At 44.9% G+C, this 22,388-nt stretch overlaps 1 protein-coding gene across 2 annotated transcripts in view; it reads right to left on the reverse strand.

Annotated features, from left to right (window-relative positions):
* LOC120995509 (multidrug and toxin extrusion protein 1-like) overlaps positions 1-22,388 on the reverse strand; it is a 76,936-nt gene continuing 54,548 nt past the window's right edge. For both annotated transcript variants that reach the window (XM_040424771.1, XM_040424770.1), the window contains exons 15-17: positions 16,787-16,881; positions 1,943-1,988; positions 1-294 (exon numbers count right to left, since the gene is read on the reverse strand). In XM_040424771.1, coding sequence (XP_040280705.1) covers positions 119-294; positions 1,943-1,988; positions 16,787-16,881 — 317 coding nt within the window. In that variant the 3' untranslated portion in view covers positions 1-118. The remainder of the gene's footprint in view (positions 295-1,942; positions 1,989-16,786; positions 16,882-22,388) is intronic.

Below are 22,388 nucleotides of genomic sequence, written 5' to 3' on the forward strand. Positions count from 1 at the left end.
TATATTTATAGAGAATTTATCCAACAACTTTAATACAAAGCTACTTTGTACAGTCTCATAAAATCATACTCCACAATTCTTCTACAGAATTAAATGGTTTTAACAAGCCCATCTTCATCTAGTAAGATGTCCACACTTTTACCAGAACTCCTGTTAAGAGGACAGCAATGGACAGTGCCAGAGTTAGTCCACGTAGAACAATCACTTCCTTCATTGGTAAAAGCTTCTTGGAGGCTCCTGGTTCTTCCGGGAAGGGCAGCTCTGATAATGTAATATCTGACTGGTTATTTGCCACTGTGAACGCAAATACTACTTTCAGTAAGTGCACAAAATGGATCATAACACAAACAATACAATATTCGGGGAAGGCACATAATATACAATAGACTTGAAAAGTAATAAAGAGACATCTTAGTTAAGCCTCATGTCCCCTATTTAGGATTTGTTTTACACATATCTTGAAAATGATGCTAATGTACACTGCATAGTGGAAAATATGTGGACATTAGACCATCACACCTATATGAGCTTGTTGGACATCCCATTCCAAAACCATGGGCTCTAACAAGGATCTGTAACCTCTCCTGACATGTCTGTTGCTCAGGGCGGTGTAGGAACCAGCTATAGTCATACTCTGCTTAGAAGCCCTGGGCAGATGGCCGGGAGTGCATAATCTAAAAGGAGGCAGCTAGCATCCAAATCCACTTCAAGAAAATTTAGACTAGCGCATCCAGTCACAGGTGCACATCCATAAAGCTAACATTCAAACTGCAAACAAAATATGGCTCCTACACCTCCCTGAACATTGTAGGCTTAAGTTAGGCCAAGGAGATGGAGTTATGTTAGTGTTAGGTACCCATCTGCAGAAGCCACCTTGATGTTGGTAGATGGGCCCGACACACATTTGATCAAAAATGTGCGCAAAGATCTTCCATTTTTCATGTATAGTAGGTATAGTCCCTCTGTAATCCAGAATAATCCCTAATCCCTAGTTTTACTGTTTACATGTATAACAGTGTGTTGCCATATTTTGTTTATTGATGTGAACCTTGACTTTGGATGTGCTAGTATAAATTTTCTTCTAATTTAATAAGAGGCAGATGCCTCTTAATAAATTAGGCACGTCCTTGTCCTGTCGTGCGCCGGATACTTATGTCTACGATAGCTACAGGCTGGCGTAGACTTCAGCTATATCTTACTCCACTTTCTGTCGAAAGTTATAGTAAATCCAGCAGGACCTCCACTAAACCCCAACCCTTTCCTCAGCACTTCACAAAAGTGCAGAGAAGCTTAAAAAGTCACACACTATACTGCATAAGACCATTAGTAAATGTCCCCCCATGAGTTCACGTGTAAGATTTATATTGCTACTAATGTTGAGCGAACTTTGTTTTTCAAGTTCGGCGTATAAGGTTCGGGTTAGCTAAGAATTCCGTTATGGATTCCGCTACCACGGACCATAACTTATATGGTCTGTGGAACTGGTAACAGAATCTATAATGGAATTCTTAGATAACCCGAACCTTGTATGCCGAATTTGAAACACAAAGTTCACTCATCCCTAATTGCTACCAATAATTGTGTATAGGGAGATTGAACAGTTGTGTGCTTGATTTCTATGCATTTGTTAGCAAGGCGTGTGACTGAATCAACGCTGCTCGGTAATTAGAAGAGGTGTCCACATTCTTTTGGCCATATAGTTTATTTTAATGGGGCAAGCATACCACTGTATAGTATTTTTCATTTCAGTATACACAAGTGTTTGCCTGGTTGGTCCAATATAAAGCACCCTGCATGTAACTATATGGCCACAGTATGGTCCTGTTTTGCGAACTGGAGAATCGCATGCAGTTGTGTGCAAGAGGCCATAGTAGATTTTAGAACAAAATCAGATATTTGTAATTTATGCTAAGAAAAGTATTATAATTCATTAGGTAAGTACCTGAAGGAAGAGTCTCTTTGCAAGTCATCCCTGCTCGTTCTTGAGCCTGAAAAAAACAGGAATTCTTAATAAATATGTATGTGACATTACTGGTGCAGGGTTGTCAACCGTCCAGAATTTTCTGGACAGTCCGTCAAAATGGGTGACTTATTTCCTGTGTCCGTGAAAAAAAATTGATGTGTCTGTGATTTATTTTGAGGCGGGTGGTACTTGACTAGATTATTTTGGTGGTAATTATCATAATTTTACCGCTCACAGTAAATTCTGGTAATGAGTTCTCATCAGTATATTGAGCTATGGACATTTATTACTTATAGTCATTATTATGGTTTTCCAATTTGTTTTTTTTATTTACATGTATAAGGGAAATACAATTTTTGACGGATTTATTTATCAATTATCTATTCCAAGAAAATTGAAAAGGGTTTTCCAAGACTAAAAGGGGTTGTGTCACTTCAGCAAGTGGCATTTATCATGTAGGGAAAGTTAATACAAGGCACTTACTAATGTATTGTTATATCCATATTGTTTCCTTTGCTGGCTGGATTCATTTTTCCATCACATTATACACTGCTTCTTTCCATGGTTACAACTAGAGATGAGCAAATAAAAATAAAAATTGATTTGCCGGTTCGCCGAATTTATTTAGAAAAATTCGGTTCGGTCCGAATATATTGGCGGCGAATCGCGTTAAAAAACAGCTATTTCCTGGCTGCAGAGAGCCTGTATAGTGGTGTAGAACACTGTGCCTTGCAGTAACACGCATAGGGAGTCTGCTGTGGTAATGAAACAATACTGTGAATCAGTATGACATGCAGATGACAGGCATCGCTCTTAGAATCACTGTACACTTCACTTATTTGGGCAGTCACAGGGCCAAAACTGACCAAATAACTCAAGTGTGAACTCAGCCTTACAGGTCAATGTCAGCGTCAAGAAGAAACGCACTACTTTTACACCGTGGTCAGCGGATTCAACATAGATGTCTACAGACCCTGTTCTATTAAACACTTATACAAGTAGAGCCCCCCTGACAGAGTGGAGAGGGTGTCAGCAGTAAGTTTGTGTTGACGTCACTGATTATTTTGCCCTTCCTCTGATCCGTCAGAACAATAACCCCCCAAAAAACGGATCCTGTCTGTGGAGCATCTGCCTTTACTCGGTCAGTAATCCATCAGTATTGCTAATGCCAAAAAAAACAGGGGTGGATCCAAAACAGAGATGATACATGAATGGAATATTTGCATGTCTTCTGTGTTTTGTACCCACTCCTGCTTTTGGCTACCAAATCACAAGCCAATTATGATGGGACCATACAGGCCTTACAGCTGCTACACAGACAGGATCCGTTGTGCCTCTCATTTTTCCTTCCTTCTGACAGATCAGAAGAAGGGTCACATAAATGATGATGTCAGCCAAGCCAAAAGGCAAAATAGTGGCCCAGTCATGAAGTGGGGAGGGTGGGAACAGCATAAGAAGTCCACAGAGTGGCCCTATGACATAGTGGTGAGGTGGAAGTAGCATGAGGAGCCCACAGAGTGACACAATGACAGTGAGAAGGTGGCAGCAGCATGAGGAGAATACAGAGCGGCACAATGACAGAGTGTGAATGTGGCACCAGCATCAGGAGGCCACAAAGCGGCACAATGACAGTCTTCAGGTGGCAGCAGCATGAGGAGACCACAGAGTGGCACAATCAATGACAGAGTCTGGAGGTGGCACCGCCAAAGCATCTACAATGGGACCGAGCCAGGCGATACAGACCCGCTCCCAGGTAAGAATGAATTGTTGATTATTAATCTGACATCTAAAAATCTTGCTCCAGATCAAATGAAGGCATTACAAAAAGGCCTTACCTTTAGCCCCACAACGAGTTTTGACAGTTTCCAATTTGATATAGACTTGCAGCGCTTTTTTCGCAAAGTGAGACTGAAGGCACATTTTTCTGAACCTGGGACACAATCAGCGGTAACAACTAATACGGTGGAACGAGGGACATTATGTCTGACTAATTTGGCTCTTAGTGTGAAAAGTACATTTATGCCACCAAAAACTTACCACCCAGTGGAGACATATGTGGAACTAGTCTCCAAGGAAGCCAAGAAATTGATGTACTCTATTAAAAGGGGAGAATTTCAAATGGCTCAAAATATAACTTTACAAGAAAAAAATGCCTTCCATACATTGATGAAGGACAAATCCTTAGTGTTGAAACCTGCTGACAAAGGGGGTTCTATAGTGGTGATCGACAAAAGCAGATATGCGCAAGAAATAATGCGCGAGGTGTCTGATATAGAGACCTATAGCAGTCTCCAATATGACCCTGTGTTTGTGATAAAAGAAAAAATTTTGAAAATGGTGAACCATTACAATAATATGGGTTGTGGTGTCTCACAGGGTGAAGTAATTGAGGGTATATATGTGTCTCCCAGGTTCTTAGCATATGCTGAAGAAAGTTATTTAGGAAAGGGTTAAAAAACAAACTAAGCCTGGGTCCTGATGAGCTGCACCTGGGGAGTTGCTAGATAACTGGGCTGTCAACACACTTGCTCAGAACTTCCTGGGAGTGAGAGAAGCCACATCTCACCGAGGGACCCTGAAGGTCCAGAGCCTGCAAACTGCAAGTATCACAGGTTGCGGTTCAGACAGCGTGCTTATTTTGGGTGGACTGTGGATAGCTCATCCACGTCCTAGAGAGGGACCTATTGTTTAGTTAGAGCCTGGACAAGGCTAGGTGTTCCGTTTATGTTTTTGTGTTTGAATGCAACCTGTGAAATAAAGCTGGCAGGACGCCAGTTGAAATGCACTTCTGTCTCCTGAGGTCTCCTTGTGCGAAATAATCTGACTAATCCCACTACCTTTTCACCTCTGGAAAGGGGAGCTAAATAACGGACTATCACAGGGTATCATTGATGAACAGATGTGCAGCTTTCTTATAAACCAGTCACCGGTCACACCTGTGTTCTATGTACTTCTGAAAGTGCATAAAACACTGATAGATCCCCCTGGTCACCCTATTGTGGCTTCAGTAGATTCAATTCTATCCCCTCTATCAATTGTGTTAGAAAAAGTGCTAACACCATTGGTTAGAAGTACAAAATCCTTCCTGTTAGACACATCTCACTTTTTGAGGGTGATTACAGACCTGAGCACTGTCCCACTAGGAAGCTGGTTAGTGACTATAGATGTAGTAAGTCTATAGATCATGAGAAGGGAATACAGGCTGTAGCAGACATATTACGCACCAGTGACTATTCAGAGTTACAACAGGAATTATTTTGACAAATGTTGCGTTTAGTCCTCTTTGAGAACTATTTTATGTTTAAGGATACCTATTTACAGCGACGGGGGACCGCGATGGGTTCGAATGTGGCCCCGCCCTATGCTAATGCCTTTATGTCGTCCTTTGAGGAAACATTCATTTACAATACTGAGGTATACCGGGAACATATCCTGGTGTGGAAAAGGCTTATAGATGACATTTTTTGCATATGGCCAGGGCCACACAAATCCCTAGTCTCCTTCTTTGATCATTTAAACTTTGTTTGTACTGGTTTAAAATTTACGATGTCCTCTGATAAATGGTTGGTGAATTTTCTTGATACCAAAAGATGACGATGGTTGTCTCTTCACAGACCTATTTAGGAAAGCTACGGACAGGAATAGTATATTGCACCATACCAGTGCCCCCCACCCCCACCCCTCCCTCAAAAGAGCAATTCCTAAATCTTAATTCCAGAGAATCCAACGTATTGTCTCTGAACCTGTTAAAAGGAACCCGAGACTGGCTGAAATGACAGAAAGGTTTATTAAAAGGGGTTATCCCAGACAGATTCTGGACAGGGCCCAAGCAGAACTCACTGTACAAGCTTATTCCCCCAGAAATAAGGAGCAAAGGAGGATAGCATTTATTCATAAATTCCATCCACACAATTTCATGTTTGACAAATTGATCCGACAACACTGGCATATACTAACTAAATCTTATCCTGGGGTTGAAGTGAAGAGTTCAAAAGTCCCCTGCTGATATGCAATAAAAAGAACCCCAACTTGAGGGAAAAATTAGTACGTGCTGACTTAGGTAGCAAGAAAGGGACATTAAAACAAAGCACCTTAACTACACAAAAAAGAGGTACCTTTCCTTGCCTCCATTGTTTCCAATGTGCTCATATCACTGGGCACTGTATTCTATCACCCCCACACAGGAAAAGCCTTTGAAATCCAAGGCTTTTTTACATGCGATTCAAGGAATGTGATCTAATTAAATGCCCTTGTGGTTTAGTATATATAGGAGAGACGATGCAAACCATTAGAGACAGAATATGTGAGCATAAGTCTACAATAGGGACCAAAAACCTTTTATTACCGCTCCCAAATCATTTTGACAAACATAAACATTCAATTTCACAATTGAGGTTTCAGGTTTTAGAGAAAATCACTAGACCAAGGAGGGGAGGGGATGTCAAGAAACTTTTAATCCACAGAGAGGCGTATTGGATCCACACATTGGACACGATACACCCCAAGGGGTTAAATCGAGACTGAGATTGTATGTCTGTAGAGAATAATTAGCATTTTGTTTTGATTTTTTTTTAGACTTCTTCCCTTCACCGATTACCCAAATGAACAACACGGTATCCTTTATAGTTTGAGTAACCATTGCCTCTACGGGGGCTTAATTCGGGGGGCTACAGTTAGGACATAGATCATAGAAGGTTTGTGTTTGTTACTATTATTGGTCCCGTATTAAATAATTGTTTATTTGTGCTAACCCTTTCATGTCATCTTTACAGGCTCTTCTCATGTTCTCACTTTCATCCACTATCTCACACGCACGGTTCGGGCATCTCTGTTTCCACCATTCTTTTCACTTCCACATTTGTGGTCTTTTCACGCTGGTTTCACTTTATCACAACCTTTTTTTTTTTGCCCTTCTTTTGTAGGTCCTTATTGGATCTTGGATTTTATATTAGGGTCATTAATTATCATGCATGTACACTGTACAGTATACATGTATATTATTGTTCACTTTTTTTAATGCTCATGTTTTTGTAGGGATGTGTATTGGGATTTCTGACAGCACCATGTATACAGGTGTTTGTGTCAGATATGCCTGATATATGTGTATATATATATATATATATATATATATATACCTTTATATGTACCAATTATATTATATTATATATAATCTATGTCTATGTCCTTTTCATACATTGCATACTTGAATTTTGTATACTTTGTATGTATATATAGGTCCAATTTTCTATTAGTGTGCCCATTGTCATGTATGTGTTTTATTATTTTATTATTCATCATGATTATCATTCATGCATATATTAGTGGCTGTATATGCACTCACTGTACTATTGCAGTGACAGTTATATTGATCGAGTTCTGCCCTGCATATTATCACTACATTACCCCCATCCTCCTTGTGTCTGCCTCCCCTATTCCTTCCAGCATGCTGCCGTGCCTCTGTGCGTGTGCTGGACGCATCGTGCGCTCCACTATTCACAGTGGAGCGCACTATGCGTTCCACCATGCGTTCCACAGCGGCACCTCACTTCCGGGTATGCAATTACTCACATCCGGTTTGCAAATATTGTCCCGATCATTTACCAGCTTGCCTGGCATTGCCTATGTGGCTCTAAATGCCTTTATTTAACAATGTTCAGTTTAATTATATGTGTCCTCAGTGTCCTTTCCTGTTATGTGGCTGTGCTTTGGCTGGTGGAGCGCATATGCGTTCCACCATGCGTTCCACCAGCCGATCATGTGACTCACACTTCCGGTTTCCTGCTTTGACTGGAGTCTGATATGCTCACGCACTGACCACAGTTCCTGCTGCACAGGTGAATGCAATTATAGCTTATTTAACACCCTATATTAACTGACGCCCCAACACACAGTCCTTTACCCCTGAGGAAGCCGGATTGCTCCGGCGACACGCGTTGGGCGCTTGCTATGTTTCCAGGTCCACTGCACCAGCTGGCTATGTAGGTTTGGCTCTTGATATTTTGACCCCATGTTGGTCTGTCTGTATCTTCAAGTCTAGTGGTCTTACCTTTCCTTACATTTGCTATATGTGATTCATTGTATTGCTTTATATGCTGGTTGATAACGCATACATTCATATGTGATAATTCAGTGGACCTGTGTGTGTCGGTTACATATATTTTATTGCATACCGCACTTTGTTCTATATTGTATACAATTTTTTAATGCGTGTGTGTTGTTGTGTCTAATAAACTTTATATATATTTTTATACCCTTTAATGGTCGGATGTGCATTTATGGGGTGGTTCCTTTGACTCTCTCTTGGGTCAGATTATTTGTCAACGGTATCCCTTATATTCATTAATAGAACCCAATGTGTTTTGCATTTGTATTTATGAGCAGTGATGGCCAGTTCGCAGTGTTCACCAGCGAACACATGCGGGCTGCCATCTTTAGTAATTTAGTGATTTCAGACTGGCTCCCGGCACAGGCACAGGCTTACCTGTCCATCGCCCCAAGGGTGAGTCTACCTTCCTAAAGATGGCAGCCTGCATGTGTTTGCTGGCGAACACTGCGAACTGGCCATCACTGTTTATGAGTTGATTTGTTACCACCTACTTTGAATGTTATTGACACCTGTGTGTAATTGCTTCACTTATCTATAAATATGTGACTCTAGTGAAGGCAACATGTCTACTGAGAAAGGCTGTTTGCCGAAACACGTTAAAGGGACTCTGTCACCACTTTCTAACCCCCCCTTTTCAAAGTATTGTTATCTGCATGGCGCCCCTGTGATTATAAATGTGTTGTTAGAAGTTAAATTCGCCGTCTCCTTTTGATAAAAAGAGCTTTTATCTAACCTGTCAATCTTCTTGATAAGGTGCCCAGGGCGTTTCTTTTCGTCTCAATCTGCCGCCCGCCGCCGCCACCGTTGGTGCCCAGCTCCTCCCCTCATGCTTTCAGCGCCGCCTGAATGTAATCAAATACGCCTCCGGCTCTCTCTGTGCCCCCTCCTCCTTTTCAAAGATCCCGCGCGTGCGCACAGGGCTGTGCCTGATGCGCCCGTGCGGACATTTACAATCAGCCTCATTGAGCGAAGTGCGCATGCGCGCACTTCGCTCAACCTCCTCATCAGACGAGCACTGCAGCAGGCAAAATGTCCGCACGGGCGCATCAGGCACAGCCCTGTGCGCACGCGCGGGATCTTTGAAAAGGAGGAGGGGGCACAGAGAGAGCCGGAGGCGTATTTGATTACATTCAGGCGGCGCTGAAAGCATGAGGGGAGGAGCTGGGCACCAACGGTGGCGGCGGCGGGCGGCAGATTGAGACGAAAAGAAACGCCCTGGGCACCTTATCAAGAAGATTGACAGGTTAGATAAAAGCTCTTTTTATCAAAAGGAGACGGCGAATTTAACTTCTAACAACACATTTATAATCACAGGGGCGCCATGCAGATAACAATACTTTGAAAAGGGGGGGTTAGAAAGTGGTGACAGAGTCCCTTTAAGTTGTATAATCTATGACTATATTTTGAAAATAAATTAAAACCCATTAGCAAGACACGATTGCTGGGATTTTCCTTTCACTTGATGTGGAGTTCGCTCCCTCCCGTGCAACAGGATCGAGTGCTGACTGGATTGTACTTTATAGCAGCATGAGGACACCACAGAGTGGCACAATGACAGAGTCTGGAGGAGGCTGCACCATTAGGAGGCCGCAGAATGGCACAATGAAACAGTCTGGAGGTGGCGGCAGCATCAGAAGGCCGCAGAGCGGCACAATGACATAGTCTGGAGGTGGCAGCAGCATGAGGAAACCACAGAGCGGCACAATGACATAGTCTTGAGGTGGCAGCAGCATCAGGCGGTCACTGAGTGGCAAGGTGACGTAATGTGGAGGTGGCAGCAGCATGAGGAGGCCACAGAGTGGCACAATGACAGTCTTGAGGTGGCAGTCTTCAGTAGGCTACAGAGTGGCACAATGACAGAGTCTGGATGTGGCAGCAGCATGAGGAGGCCACAAAGTGGCAAGGTGACATAGTGTGGAGGTGGGTGGCAATACCAGTACCCTCTGAAGATGGTGGATGAAATAAGGGGCACTTGGCATCAGATGTGTGGCATCAGAATAGTAGATGAGTCATGTAGCTAGAAGAAACCGGTCTCTTTTGTCAAAGTGTTGGTGTGGCACCATGGATGATCTAGTCTGATGCATCATGAATTGGTGGGTGGAAATCCTGGCTGATCCACGCCTGATTCCTCTTGACAAAGGTCAGTCTCTCCATATTTTGGGTGGACAGGCGAGTTCTTCTTGGGGTTACTATGGCCCCCACTTCACTAAACACCCGCTCTGATGCCACACTACTGGCTGGGCAGGACAGCTTTTCCAGGGCAAACTCCGCCAGTTGTGGCCACAAATCCAGTTTGGCTGCCCAGTAGTCCAGCGGAACTTCAATGATGGCTGGCAGGGTGCACTTCAAATATGCCACCACCTGCTGGTTCAGGTTCTGCTCCAGGTCTAGATGCTACTGCTGGTGAGTAGTTTCTTCACTAGGCGGTTGAAGAAAGCTGCTCATCAGCGACTCTAGACTCAGGCTGCTTCTGATGGAGCTGGTACTGCTCCTGCCACCCCACCCCTCCCCAGCAGCCATGGCTGTGGAACGTGAGCGCAGAGGGCCCCCTCTGTTCAGCCCTGCGAGAGGATGGACGATGGCGCAGATAGGCACCCGCCAACTGACTACATAGGATGTCTCTTTAGTAGTTCTGTTTGTCCCCCCTCTTAGCGGGTGTAAAAAAGGCCCCCATTTTGGACCGGTAACGAGGGTCCAACAAGGTGGAGAGTCACTACGCAAGCAAGTGAGTATGCAGCGGGCCATTTGTGCAAGTGACTCTGAGGGACTCCCTTCATACTGCCATGGAGTGTCTGGGTCCTCTGCCTCATCTTATTCATCCCCCTGTAGCTCCTCTGGCTGCTCATGCTCCTCCTCTCCTGTCCCTTGTGTAGAAAAACCACCCATTTCGCTACACATTGCTTGTGCATTGATGTCCTCCTCCAGTTTAGCTCCCACAAGGCTCATGTGGCCGTGAGATCTAGGCGCCATGTCTCCAGTCCCCTGACTAGCCAGATTTACCAGCATCTGTTCCAGGACATGAAGCAGTGGAATGACATTGTTCATCCCATAGTCCTGGCGACTGAAAAATGACTTCCTCAAATGGCCTGAGCAAACGGCAGGTGTCATGCATGAGCTGCCACTGGCTGACATCGAAGTTACACAGGGGAGTACTCCTGTCGGCTTGGATCATCAGGAAATTGTTTATGGCCTTTCTCTGTTCGTACAGTCGGTCCAACATATGGAGGGTGGAATTCCAATGGGTGGAAACGTCACATATCAGCCTATGTTGGGGGATGCCGTTCTGCCGCTGCAGCTCAAGGAGGGTGTGCTTTGCGGTGTACGATTGGCTGAAGAGCATGCAAAGTTTCCTGGCCATTTTTAGGATGTCTTGCAGATGAGTGGAAGGCTTCAGGAACCGCTAGACAACCAGATTGAACACTTGTGCCATGCAGGGCACATGGCTCAGCGCTCTTTGACGCAGCGCCAACACAGTGTTCTTTCCGTTGTCGGTCACCATGTTTCCGATTTTCAGTTCTCGCGGAGAAAGCCAGGATTCGATTTCTTGCTGAAGAACACAGAGCAGTTCCTCCCCTGTGTGACTCGGTTCACCAAGGCAAGCGAGGTGCAGAACAGCGTGGCACCGCCGTGCCCTGCACATGTGGTATGCTGGAGGGGCACTGTGAATTGTCCCTGCAGTGGAGGCTGAGGACACGGTGGATGATGAGGAGGCAGAGGCGGACATTGTCGCAGGACCAACAGCGTGAGAAAGTGGAGGCTGAAGCGGCGTCACCTGGCCAAGTTGGTGTGGTTGTGCAGGAACCAGATTCACCCAGTGGGCATCAAAGGACATGTATTGTCCCTGACAGTAGTTACAGCTCCACACATCGGCGCTGCTGTGCACTTTGGCACACACCGACAGGCTCAAGGACTGGCCCACCTTCTGTTCTACATGTGTGTGCAGGGCTGGTACTGCCTTTTTGGCAAAGAAATGACGGCTTGGGACTCTCCACCTTGGCTCGGCACAAGCCATCAGTTCTCTGAAAGGTGCAGAGTCCACCACTTGGAAAGGGAGGGACTGCAGCACCAGCAACTTGGCCAGGAGTACATTCAGCTTCTGCACTGTTGGATGAGTGCACGCATACTGTTGTCTCTTGCCAATCGCTTCACTGATCGATTGCTGATGGAATGACTGACGACTCCGAGGAGTAGGAGGAGGAGGCGCAGAAGCATCAGGACCAGCAGATGATGGAAAGGACAGACAGCTCCCTTCGGCTGAGGTGGTGGAGCCTTGACTGCCTGATTTCGGGTGCGTGCTACTGGGTGATGCAGCGGTTTATGCAGCAAGCTGGACCACCACATCAGAGCCGCGGTTCTCCCAGGCCACTGTATGGCGATGTTGCATATGTTGACGCAGGGCCATAGTGCCAACATTGGCACCCTGGCCACGCTTCACCCTTTGCCCACAGATTCTACATATGGCCACGTTCACCTCCTCTGGCGGCTTAAAAAAAACTGACACACCGCCGAGTAGGTGATTTTACCCCCAACAGTACGCACTTAATGACTGCTACCGCCGCTGCCTCCGTGAACCCCTTCACCGCTACTTTCTGGGCAGGTAGGCTCCAGCGAAGTGGGTGGTCTACCCCGGGCCCGTTTTGCTCCTGACCTCCCACTGCTGCCACCACGCTGATTCCCGGCCACGCTAGTGACTTGCTGTCTATGCTGCTGCCACCCTCTTCTCCTGATGATGATGAAGCCCCTTCGTCACCCGGCTCCTAAGTGCGATCAGCTACATCGTCATTGAGTACTGTCTGCACGTCTCTGGGTCAGGAGCCCTACTTCTCGCAACACCTGCTCTCATGCCACTCTCCCCATCACTACTTGCCCGCCTAGTGGAGGAAGCGGCAGATGTCTCCTCCAGATCTTGGCTGGGCAGTAGCTGCTGACTGTCCTCTAGTAGATCGTCTTTACTGTATAGTGGAGCTGAGCCCACAGCATATAATACTTCTCGCGGTGAGGGAACAGAAAAGGACAGAGGCAGGTTGAGGACAGGTGAGGGCACAGGGCCTGCTCCCGGGCCATGGCAACTAAGCGTCGTGTCAGAGGAACCCACCGACTCTTGGCTGGGGGTGTCTGATGTCACTTGGAAGGAAGTGGATGACCGAGTCAACCATTTAAGAACCGCTGGGTTGCTGGTCAATACACGACCGCTAGATGACACCGGGAGCTCAGGCCTCTCGCTGCGACCCCTGCTGCCACGCCCCCTTACTCTGCTGCGACCTGTGCCAGAAACATTTAGGCCTCTGCCACTCCCCTCTGCAGGGCTTGGCACTTCTCTGTCTGACATACTGTTAGATCAAATAAATAAATGGATATTAAAACACCCCAAAACTATGTAATTTTCTCACTGCAGCACACAACGCCTAATAAGCCCTTTATTTTTTAACACTAATACACGCCACATCACAGAAGGCTTTACCACAGATAAGTGGACCGCTGATTGGCAAATATAAATTTTCTTTTTCCGATAATACACGTCACATAAGGCTTTAGCACAGATAACTAAACTGCTGAGCAGAAAATATATTTTTCTTTTTACGGTAATACACGCCACAAAAGGCTTTAAAAGATATACGGTAACTGCACCGCTAAACAGCAAATATATTTTGGTTTTGCCAGTAATACGCACCAAAAATGGCTTTAAAACAGATAACCACAACGCTGACTGGCAAATATATTTTACTTTTGCCACTAATACATAACAAAAAGGGCTGTAATTTTAGCACTTCATCACACAACGACTAATAAGCCCTTTTCTTCCCACCAATAAAAGCCAAAGAAATGCTTTAGAACATATAACTGCACCGCACAAGGGCAAATGAGATGTAGAAATATTTCCTATTAATAAACCCTGTTAAACAGCACCTGCACCCTAAGGCTACATGCACACGACAGTTGTTTTTTGCGGTCCGCAAATAGCGGATCCGTGTTTCTGGTTTTTTTACATCCACATCCGTTACGTTTGTCTGTAAATTTTGTAGGTTGTGTTTCCGTGTGTCTTCATTTTTTTTGCAGTCCGCAAAAAAAAAAACCCTGAAGGCTGTAATTCCTGAAATTTAATATATACAGGATTGCCAGCAACCATCCGCAAAAAACGGATGTGGATGACATAAGGATGGCTCCCGTTGGTCATCCGCATTTTTTTGCGGACCCATTGACTTCAATGGGTCCGCAAAACATTTATTGCGGACAAGAATAGGACATGCAATACTTTTTTTGCGGACGGGAAACACGGACATCGGACGCGGAAAAGAAATAGTTGACTACACCGCAATTTTAACGGCTCCATAGAAATGCATGGGTAACCATCCGATCAGCGAAAAAAACGGAACGGACGCAGAGAAAAACAACTGTCGTGTGCATGTATCCTAAGGCAACTTTCACACTGGCGTTTCTGGGTCCGCTTGTGAGATCAGTTTCAGGGTTCTCACAAGCGGCCCAAAACGGATCAGTTCAGCCCCAATGCATTCTGAATGGATAAGGATCTGTTCAAAATGCATCAGTTTGGCTCTGTTGCGCCTGTATTCTGCTCTGGAGGCGGACACCAAAACGCTGCATGCAGCGTTTTTATGTCCGCCTGACTATACGGAGCCAAATGGAAAGTCAATGGGGACGGATCCGTTTTCACTGACACAATATGGTGCAATTAAAAACGAACCCGTCCCCCATTGACTTTCAATGTAAGTCAGAACGGATCAGTTTTGACCGGATACAAGCATTTGCATTATCGGTGCGGATCCGTCTGTGCAGATACAAGACGGATCCGCACCGAACGCAGGTGTGAAAGTAACCTAATAAGAACGGTTTGCTAGAATGACAGAGCTGTGTAATGGCAATCTGGGTCCCCAGTCAGTGCAGCAAGGTGTAATCGGATTGATCCTATTACCCAGGCTGTAACCTCCCCTACTGAACCCTGTTCAACATAAATGCTGTGGAATGATTCCTCCCTATCCTTTCCCTACACCTTGAATTATCTTTCCCTGCACTGGTAAATCGCTTTTTCTGAACAATTAAATAGTTTTTTCTAACACTGTCCCTAGCGCCTGCAGACGTCTCTCCCTGCACTAAGTACACTGGTAAATGGCAGAATCTAACATGGCCGAAGCTATTTATAGGGCTGTGACATCACAGGACTGGCTGGCTGCTGATTGGCTGCATGCATGGCATTATGGGTGATCCCGCGTTACCAGAGTTCCTTTCTCCATGTCCTCACACGTGCAGCAGCCATTTTAGGAAAAATGTGATTCGTTACCAGGAAGCGCAAGGAAATTCGCATTCGGTGCAAATTGAATTTTTCCTGACACTCGTAACGAATTCCACTTCGTCAGCTTCGATTCGCTCCTCTCTAGTTACGACCACCCTCAATCCAGCATTGGTGGCCATGCTTGCACACTATAGAAAAAAGTGTTTTCTTATGCAAGCACGGCCACCGATGCTGGATTGAAGGGTCGCCATAACCATGGAAATGAGTAGTGTATAATGTGATGGAAAAATTTGTTTAGCTGGCAAAGGAAGCAATACGGACAATCATAATACATTAGTAAGTGCCTTGTATTCACTAGCTACATGATAAATGCCACTTGCTGAGGTGAGGCAACCCCTTTAATACTGATACTGAAAGAGGAAGTGTTGGAATAGGAGTGACAGGGAATCGGGGAGGGGAGCATGACTTTTTATATTGTTTTTATACCATTCCGAACCTTTTTTAAACTATCATCTGCACAATCCCTTTAATATGATAAACCCCCCTTTGAAGTTATAAGTGGAAATCAATTTTGTCCTTGGAGAAAAAATAGCCTTAAAGGGGTATTCCCATCTCAGTGATCATAGTTTAAGTTAATAAATATGTCCCATTGAGCATTTTTGCAAATCTATCCTATTAAAAATTTTCAAGCGTTCCCCCTAAAATTTGTTGCCTCCTACTTCATTGTATATGTTTGGTATCCGATGGATACGGCCACCTCTTGGCTGCCGCATCCATGTGCCGCGCTTGCGCAGAAGAACTAGCTACCTCCAGTGCCCGGCTTCTCCATGTTATCGCGAATGAGCACGGCTCAGGGCGGCGGCACATGCGCAGACGACCATTCTCCAGTGCCGCGGCCAAAACAGAGGCGCGCGTGCGCGGCTCAACTTTAGCAGCGGCACCAAGAAACACACATCCGCGCATGCGCGGCCGCCCGAAGACTGCCGAAACTACAGAGGAGCATGAGGACGTGCCGGAGAAGGATCGGAGGCAAGTTTAAAAGAGGTGAGTATTATTTTTAATTAAAATACTATATGCACCCACAAATCCACCAACGATATATCATTATAACAATATATGATGATAAAAGAGAATCAACAGGAAGACAAATATGGAGTGAATAGAACAAAGGGTCCACATTTAGGGAATAGGAGGACATTGTACATTTGAGGGAAACATGGAAAAGCAGTCTGCAGGCTGCTGATGACAATCCACATGAACCAGCACGGAGTTCTCAGAGTGATGTCATAAGGAGGCGTGGCCGGCTTTCACTCAAACGGCCTAAGCCCGCCCAGCCTTAGCAGAAGGAAACCAGGAAGTGAACAGGATAGCTGGCTGCAGGTGACGATGAAATAGCAAGATGGGAATACCCCTTTAATTTTTTTATTTTTTTTATAAACCTTGTAGGCTGTTTTTTGCAGTGGACACTTACCTCAAATGCAATATCCTTCCAGTTTATTCTGAAGAGGTAGATGGTGAAAAACAAAGACAGAAACACTCCACAGAGGATCATTCCATACCAAAGACCTTTACAAGAAATGAAATGGTCATTTCACACAGTCAGTCATTCTACCTAACTGTCAGCATGTTTTTAGCAGTTTAAAAGCTATGGACGCCTTTGTTCATCTTTTTATTGTAATGTATGTAAAAGTTAGATTTTTTTCTTTTGTTCAATGTATTTGTTCAACAGTTTTTACCCTGCACTCTGCATGTTTTCACTTACAATGCAGGTTGTCAAAAGAGCTATCTGATGGCTTGGTCAGAAGTCCTTCTCTCTGCTCTCCTTGGCGCTCATACTGTGAGTGCTCTCTTTTAGAGTCCATTCACACATCCGTAGAATGTGTCCGCACCCGTTCCGCAATTATCCGGAATGGGTGCGGACCCATTCATTCTCTATGGGGCAGGAATGGATGCAGACAGCACACAGTTTCCCCATTTCCAGAGCGCGGCCCCGAACTTCCGGTCCGCGGCTCTGGAAAAAAATAGAACATGTCCTATTCTTAGGCAGTTCTATGGGGGATCCGCAATACACTACGGACTTGTGAATGGACCCTAAAGCTGAATTCTAATCAGATTGATCCACAGGTCCACAAAGATATCCATAGCCTTTAAAGGGTCACAGAGTTTTTGGTAAAACTTTTGATATGTCATAGAGACATATGAAAAGTATTGATCGGTAGGGGTCTGAGTGCTGAGACCCCCACCATCAATAGAATGAGTAGAGAGAAGCTGCAGAGGAAGGAATCAAGACAGGCCCATCTCCGGCAGTGAGCAGAGAGAGTGCGATACGCACTTGCTTGTTTCTCCTCATTCTAGCGATTGGTAGGGGTCTCTGCAATGAGACCTCCCACTGTTCAAAACTTTTGATATGTCTCTACAACATATCAAACTTTTTATCAAGACTCAGTGACCCTTTAACACTGTAGTCTGTCATAGGGAGTAGTTCCTAGTAGGGGCGTATCTAAAGGCTCATGGGCCATAGGGCAAGAGTTCAGCTTGGGCCCCCCTGTCCCTCAGTGGCCAGGGAAGCACATAGCCTTCATGCTGCCCACCATACCAAATTCTTGACCTAACCCCTTCCCTCCAGCCAGAGGTGTAACTTGACCAGCATGCACTATCTATAATACCGGTGTCTTCTTATGTAGCACAAGGGTCTTTGGGCCCCTCAGGCTCCTGGGCCCAGTAGCGACTGCTACCTCTGCACCCCCTATAGCTACGCCCCTTTAAGGCTGGGTTTACACATTGCTTCAAGAAAATACTGCATTTTTGCCACAATTGTGTTTTTTTACAGGTGAAAGATAAAATCAATGTTTTTCACCTGTAAAAGCTGCTTAGGCAATTACCACACTGATTTAACATGTTTCACCTGAAAAAAAAAAAAAAACACAAATGTTGTAAAAACATGCATTTTTTAAAAGTAACAAAATTGCAACATGTAAGCACACCTATGCTACAGAGCTGTTTCAGCTGCATTCAGCAACAAGTTCATAAGTAAGATGATATGCCATGTTTAGACATGATAGTGGCAGAGATAAAAACAAGGAGAGCAGGTTTTATCATACAGACAGATTAAGTTCACCAGATTTGCATCTCAGGGTATTATAAGCATATATTATCAGGTGTTATAAAACCCCACCGATCAAGTAGGCCATCCTTTAAAGCAGGCATGCTCAACCTGCGGCCCTCCAGCTGTTGTAAAACTACAACTCCCACAATGCCCTGCTGTAGGCTGATACCTGTAGGCTGTTCGGGCATGCTGGGAGTTGTAGTTTTGCAACAGCTGGAGGGCCGCAGTTTGAGGATCCCGGCTTTAAAGGGATTATGCGATGACTAAGATAAAAAATAAATAAAAAAAATAGACATCATATAGTACCTCATAATTGCAGCACCCCAGAACAGGGTTACTGCAAAAGAGTAATGTTGTATTGTTAAAGGGGTTATCCCATGACTAATATAAAAACTGAAAATCAGACATCATATAGTAAATGACAGTCTCTTTCTAACAAAGCTAGAACCAGCCCTGTACCTCACATGGATCCAGAGATCTCCACATTCATTTCTCTGCTAGATTAATATCAAGCTGGCAGCACAAGGGGAGTGTCTTTTCTGCTGCAGCTAAGGGGACGTGTCTAAGCTCTCCCTATCACAGCTCAGGAGGCGTATCTCAGCTCTCCCTATCACAGCTCAGGAGGTGTGTCCACGCTCTCCCTATCACAGCTCAGGAGGCAGTTGAAAGATGAAACTGAGCATGTGCGGCCTTCTCAGCGAGCAGGTCAAAGAAATAAGAAAAAGCAAATAGCAGGTAGCGATGTACACAAACACAGATAAAGCAGCAGCACAGTTAGACGGTGTGAATAGGATGCAAATCCTCAGGGAAGGCAGGCATCTCTCCCACTGTGTAATAAATCCAAAAAACAAGGCAGCACTCCGACTTCAGGTGAAAAGGTGGATCCAATTTATTTCCCAGGCAACATTTCGGCCCACTCAATGAGGCCTTTGTCAAGCAAAGCATAACTGTCACAAATGAGTATATATACCCAAAATACCAAGGTGCAAAGGAATCACATGATGCATATTAAGTGAATAATTGAACAATTGGACATATGATACATACATCAAATAATCACAGAATAACAAGTACTTAAGCTAAAACAGTGCATAAATATAATAAAAACCATACAATTCATAATGTGAAGTCTCCATAATGATGGTGAATACATAATAATTATGGCACATAACAATAAAAAAAAAATAATTGTGAACCTGTGCATTGGTGCTAAATGGTTAAAATGACATCTCCAGCTGTTATAAATACATCTGTATTAGATTAAGATATTATTCAAATGAAAACCAGCTTAGCATTGGTGGTTCAGTGTGGCTGCATGTATCGGGCGTCTGTCACGGCGGGAAGTGGGGGAAACCCCCCACCGTGCGGTGTCAAAGAGTAAAAGGGGATCAGCCTGGCCAAAAGGAGTAATAAGGGAGCAGGTCACCTCCTAAAGCGTCTCTAATCCTCTCCCTGACTCCTCACCGTATGAGCGGACCCCGATGGTAGGACGACTCATACTCAGGATTCCTAGAGACCATACGTCGCCCTGGTAATCCCTCACCAAGGAACTGGGAAGAGACGACCTGTTCATCCCAGTCATGGAGGAACAGGAGTCTCTATATGAGGCCAGGCTGCAAGGAGAGGGGAACACATACAGCATAAGGAGATGGCAGGTAAGCAAAACCCATAACACACTTACCTGCCACAGACACACTGACTGGAACCCGTGCAAAAGTGCTGGTGTCCACACCAACATTAAAGGACACAGCACAAACCACACAGGAACCCAGGACACCCATAGCTGCAATAACATGAGACAGGGGAATGTCTAGTAAACATGACACCAAACACCACAAGACATGTAACACCAAACTAGACATACAAACACCCTGAACATAACCCACTCCATACAAATAAGGGCAGGAGACACCGGGATAACATTGATGACCACAAGGGTGGCCCTCACTGGACAAATGGACAAAGCCAGGAACAGTGAACCACCAGCATACACCAAGGCTGGAGGAACACACTGAGCTTCAGGCATCCAGCAGAGGCTAAAAAGCCCAAGCAGCCACAACCACACACACATAAACCCAGTGTTCACAAAACACTAGGAAGGGAGTTAACCCTTCCAACACCAGACAGAGGAAGGAAGCCACTTAAAGTGGAAGTGCACACACAAGCATGCCAAACCACACGTTACCACCGGCAACTGCATGCGTGGCAACCATGTCATGGCAATAACCCAGAAGGCCAAGACACTGCCACCGCATGCTCTCACAGCAACACGTTGCTGCGGGCAACCGCAAGTGTGGCAACAGTGTCACAGCGCAAACCAAAGGCTGTGACAGTGTCCCTGTGTGTGCAATGCGCAGGCGCGGAGCCCAAGGATCCGCCCCATCCTCATAGACGCGAGCGGCGCGACTCAAAACACCTGCCCACATGATTGGGGACGCGATGACGGAGATCACGTCACTCGCACCATGAGGAGGAAAGGAGCGGATGGCGATATACAGATACATTTTATTGAATGACTCAGTAGCTATACAACATTTTTAAAACATGCAATTACAAAAGTATTCAGATCTAGGTGCTGCTTTTAAAACTGTAGAATATTTTTCGTGGGACAACCCCTTTAAGTAAAATGTTCTCATTTACTGTATTTGCATACCTAATAGCATTGTATGGGCAGCTAAGAGTTAAGTCCTTGGCTAATTCCATTAGAATGCCAGGAGATGGACTTGGGTCTGACTCCTGGTTAGTCAGTTCTGTGCTTAGCTGAGGAAGAGAGAGGAATTGCATGTGCAAGCTCCTCAGACCTAGGTCTGAGCTCAGAGAACCTTTGTCTCTGGTGCTATCTATAGCCAAGGGAGCATTTGCTACACAAAAGTGCTTGAGAGAAGGAGAAATGAGAAGGTCCAGAATCTACAGTGCTGTGCATTGGAGTCAGTCAGCAGGGTATTGTGCACGTTTATGGCAGAGAGACTTTGCTGCTATTAGAGGGACATTTCTAATGCACTCCACATTTGAAGGAGGTCCAGCCAACTATATCTTAAAGCTGCATCCCTCAGTCCAGGAATTAGCAGAAACTTTTACCAAGAACCTAATTTCATGCCAAAGGTTCTGCAGAGAGACTTGAGAGAAATAGAAAGGAGTACTACAACACCCATCATTGCTGTTGTCCATACTTTGCTACTGGGGAAGGATTTGCGCTGTGATCTGCTTTGTATATGTACTACTACTCCTATTCTTCACTTTAGTAAAGAGAGATTTATTACACCAACTGTCCTGGTTACTGACGCCACCATTCGCCAGTCATTGCACCTGCCCTCCTGCCTTGCTCCTAACATCAGGGGGTGTGCTCTGAGAGAAGGAAGGGTGCTCCCTCCAATCTCTTTCCAACAACGCTAGAACCAGCCCTGTATCTCACATGGTGTCAGATTTCCCCATTCATTCCTTCAAATGTTTTGCTAGATTTTCTTCAGGCTGGCAGCTCAGGGGCCTTTTTTCTTCTCAGGGGATGTGTCTTTTCTGCTGCAGCTCTCTCCCTGTAACTGATCCAGCTTCTAACAGTAAATATGGCTGGTGGCAGTTGAAGGAATGAACTGAGCTTGTGCGACCACCTCTGTAGTAGTGCTATATAGATTAACCACCAGGTGGCGACATTATAATGAAGTAAATGGAGCATCTTTGTAACAGAGAGTAAATTACAAAAGTAACTAGTTTTTCATGCTAAATTATATTAAAACAACATTTAAAATTTAAGTTTGTATAACTATAAAAATATTCATCAGCTCCAAAATAAAGCAGAACATTGTGGTGTGCTCCTCACAATGTCTAGCTCTGCAGCCTTCCCTTTGTCCCTCCTAGTTGGCTCATTTTTACAACCCCATGGACACACAATTAACATACAAATATACATATGAATACACATGGTCCTGTATATTTATGTGTAATCTTACCCTTTCCACAGGGCTGTCTTTAG

The sequence above is a fragment of the Bufo bufo genome, chromosome 3 (assembly GCF_905171765.1).
Source record: "Bufo bufo chromosome 3, aBufBuf1.1, whole genome shotgun sequence".
Taxonomy (NCBI): Eukaryota; Metazoa; Chordata; class Amphibia; order Anura; family Bufonidae; genus Bufo; species Bufo bufo.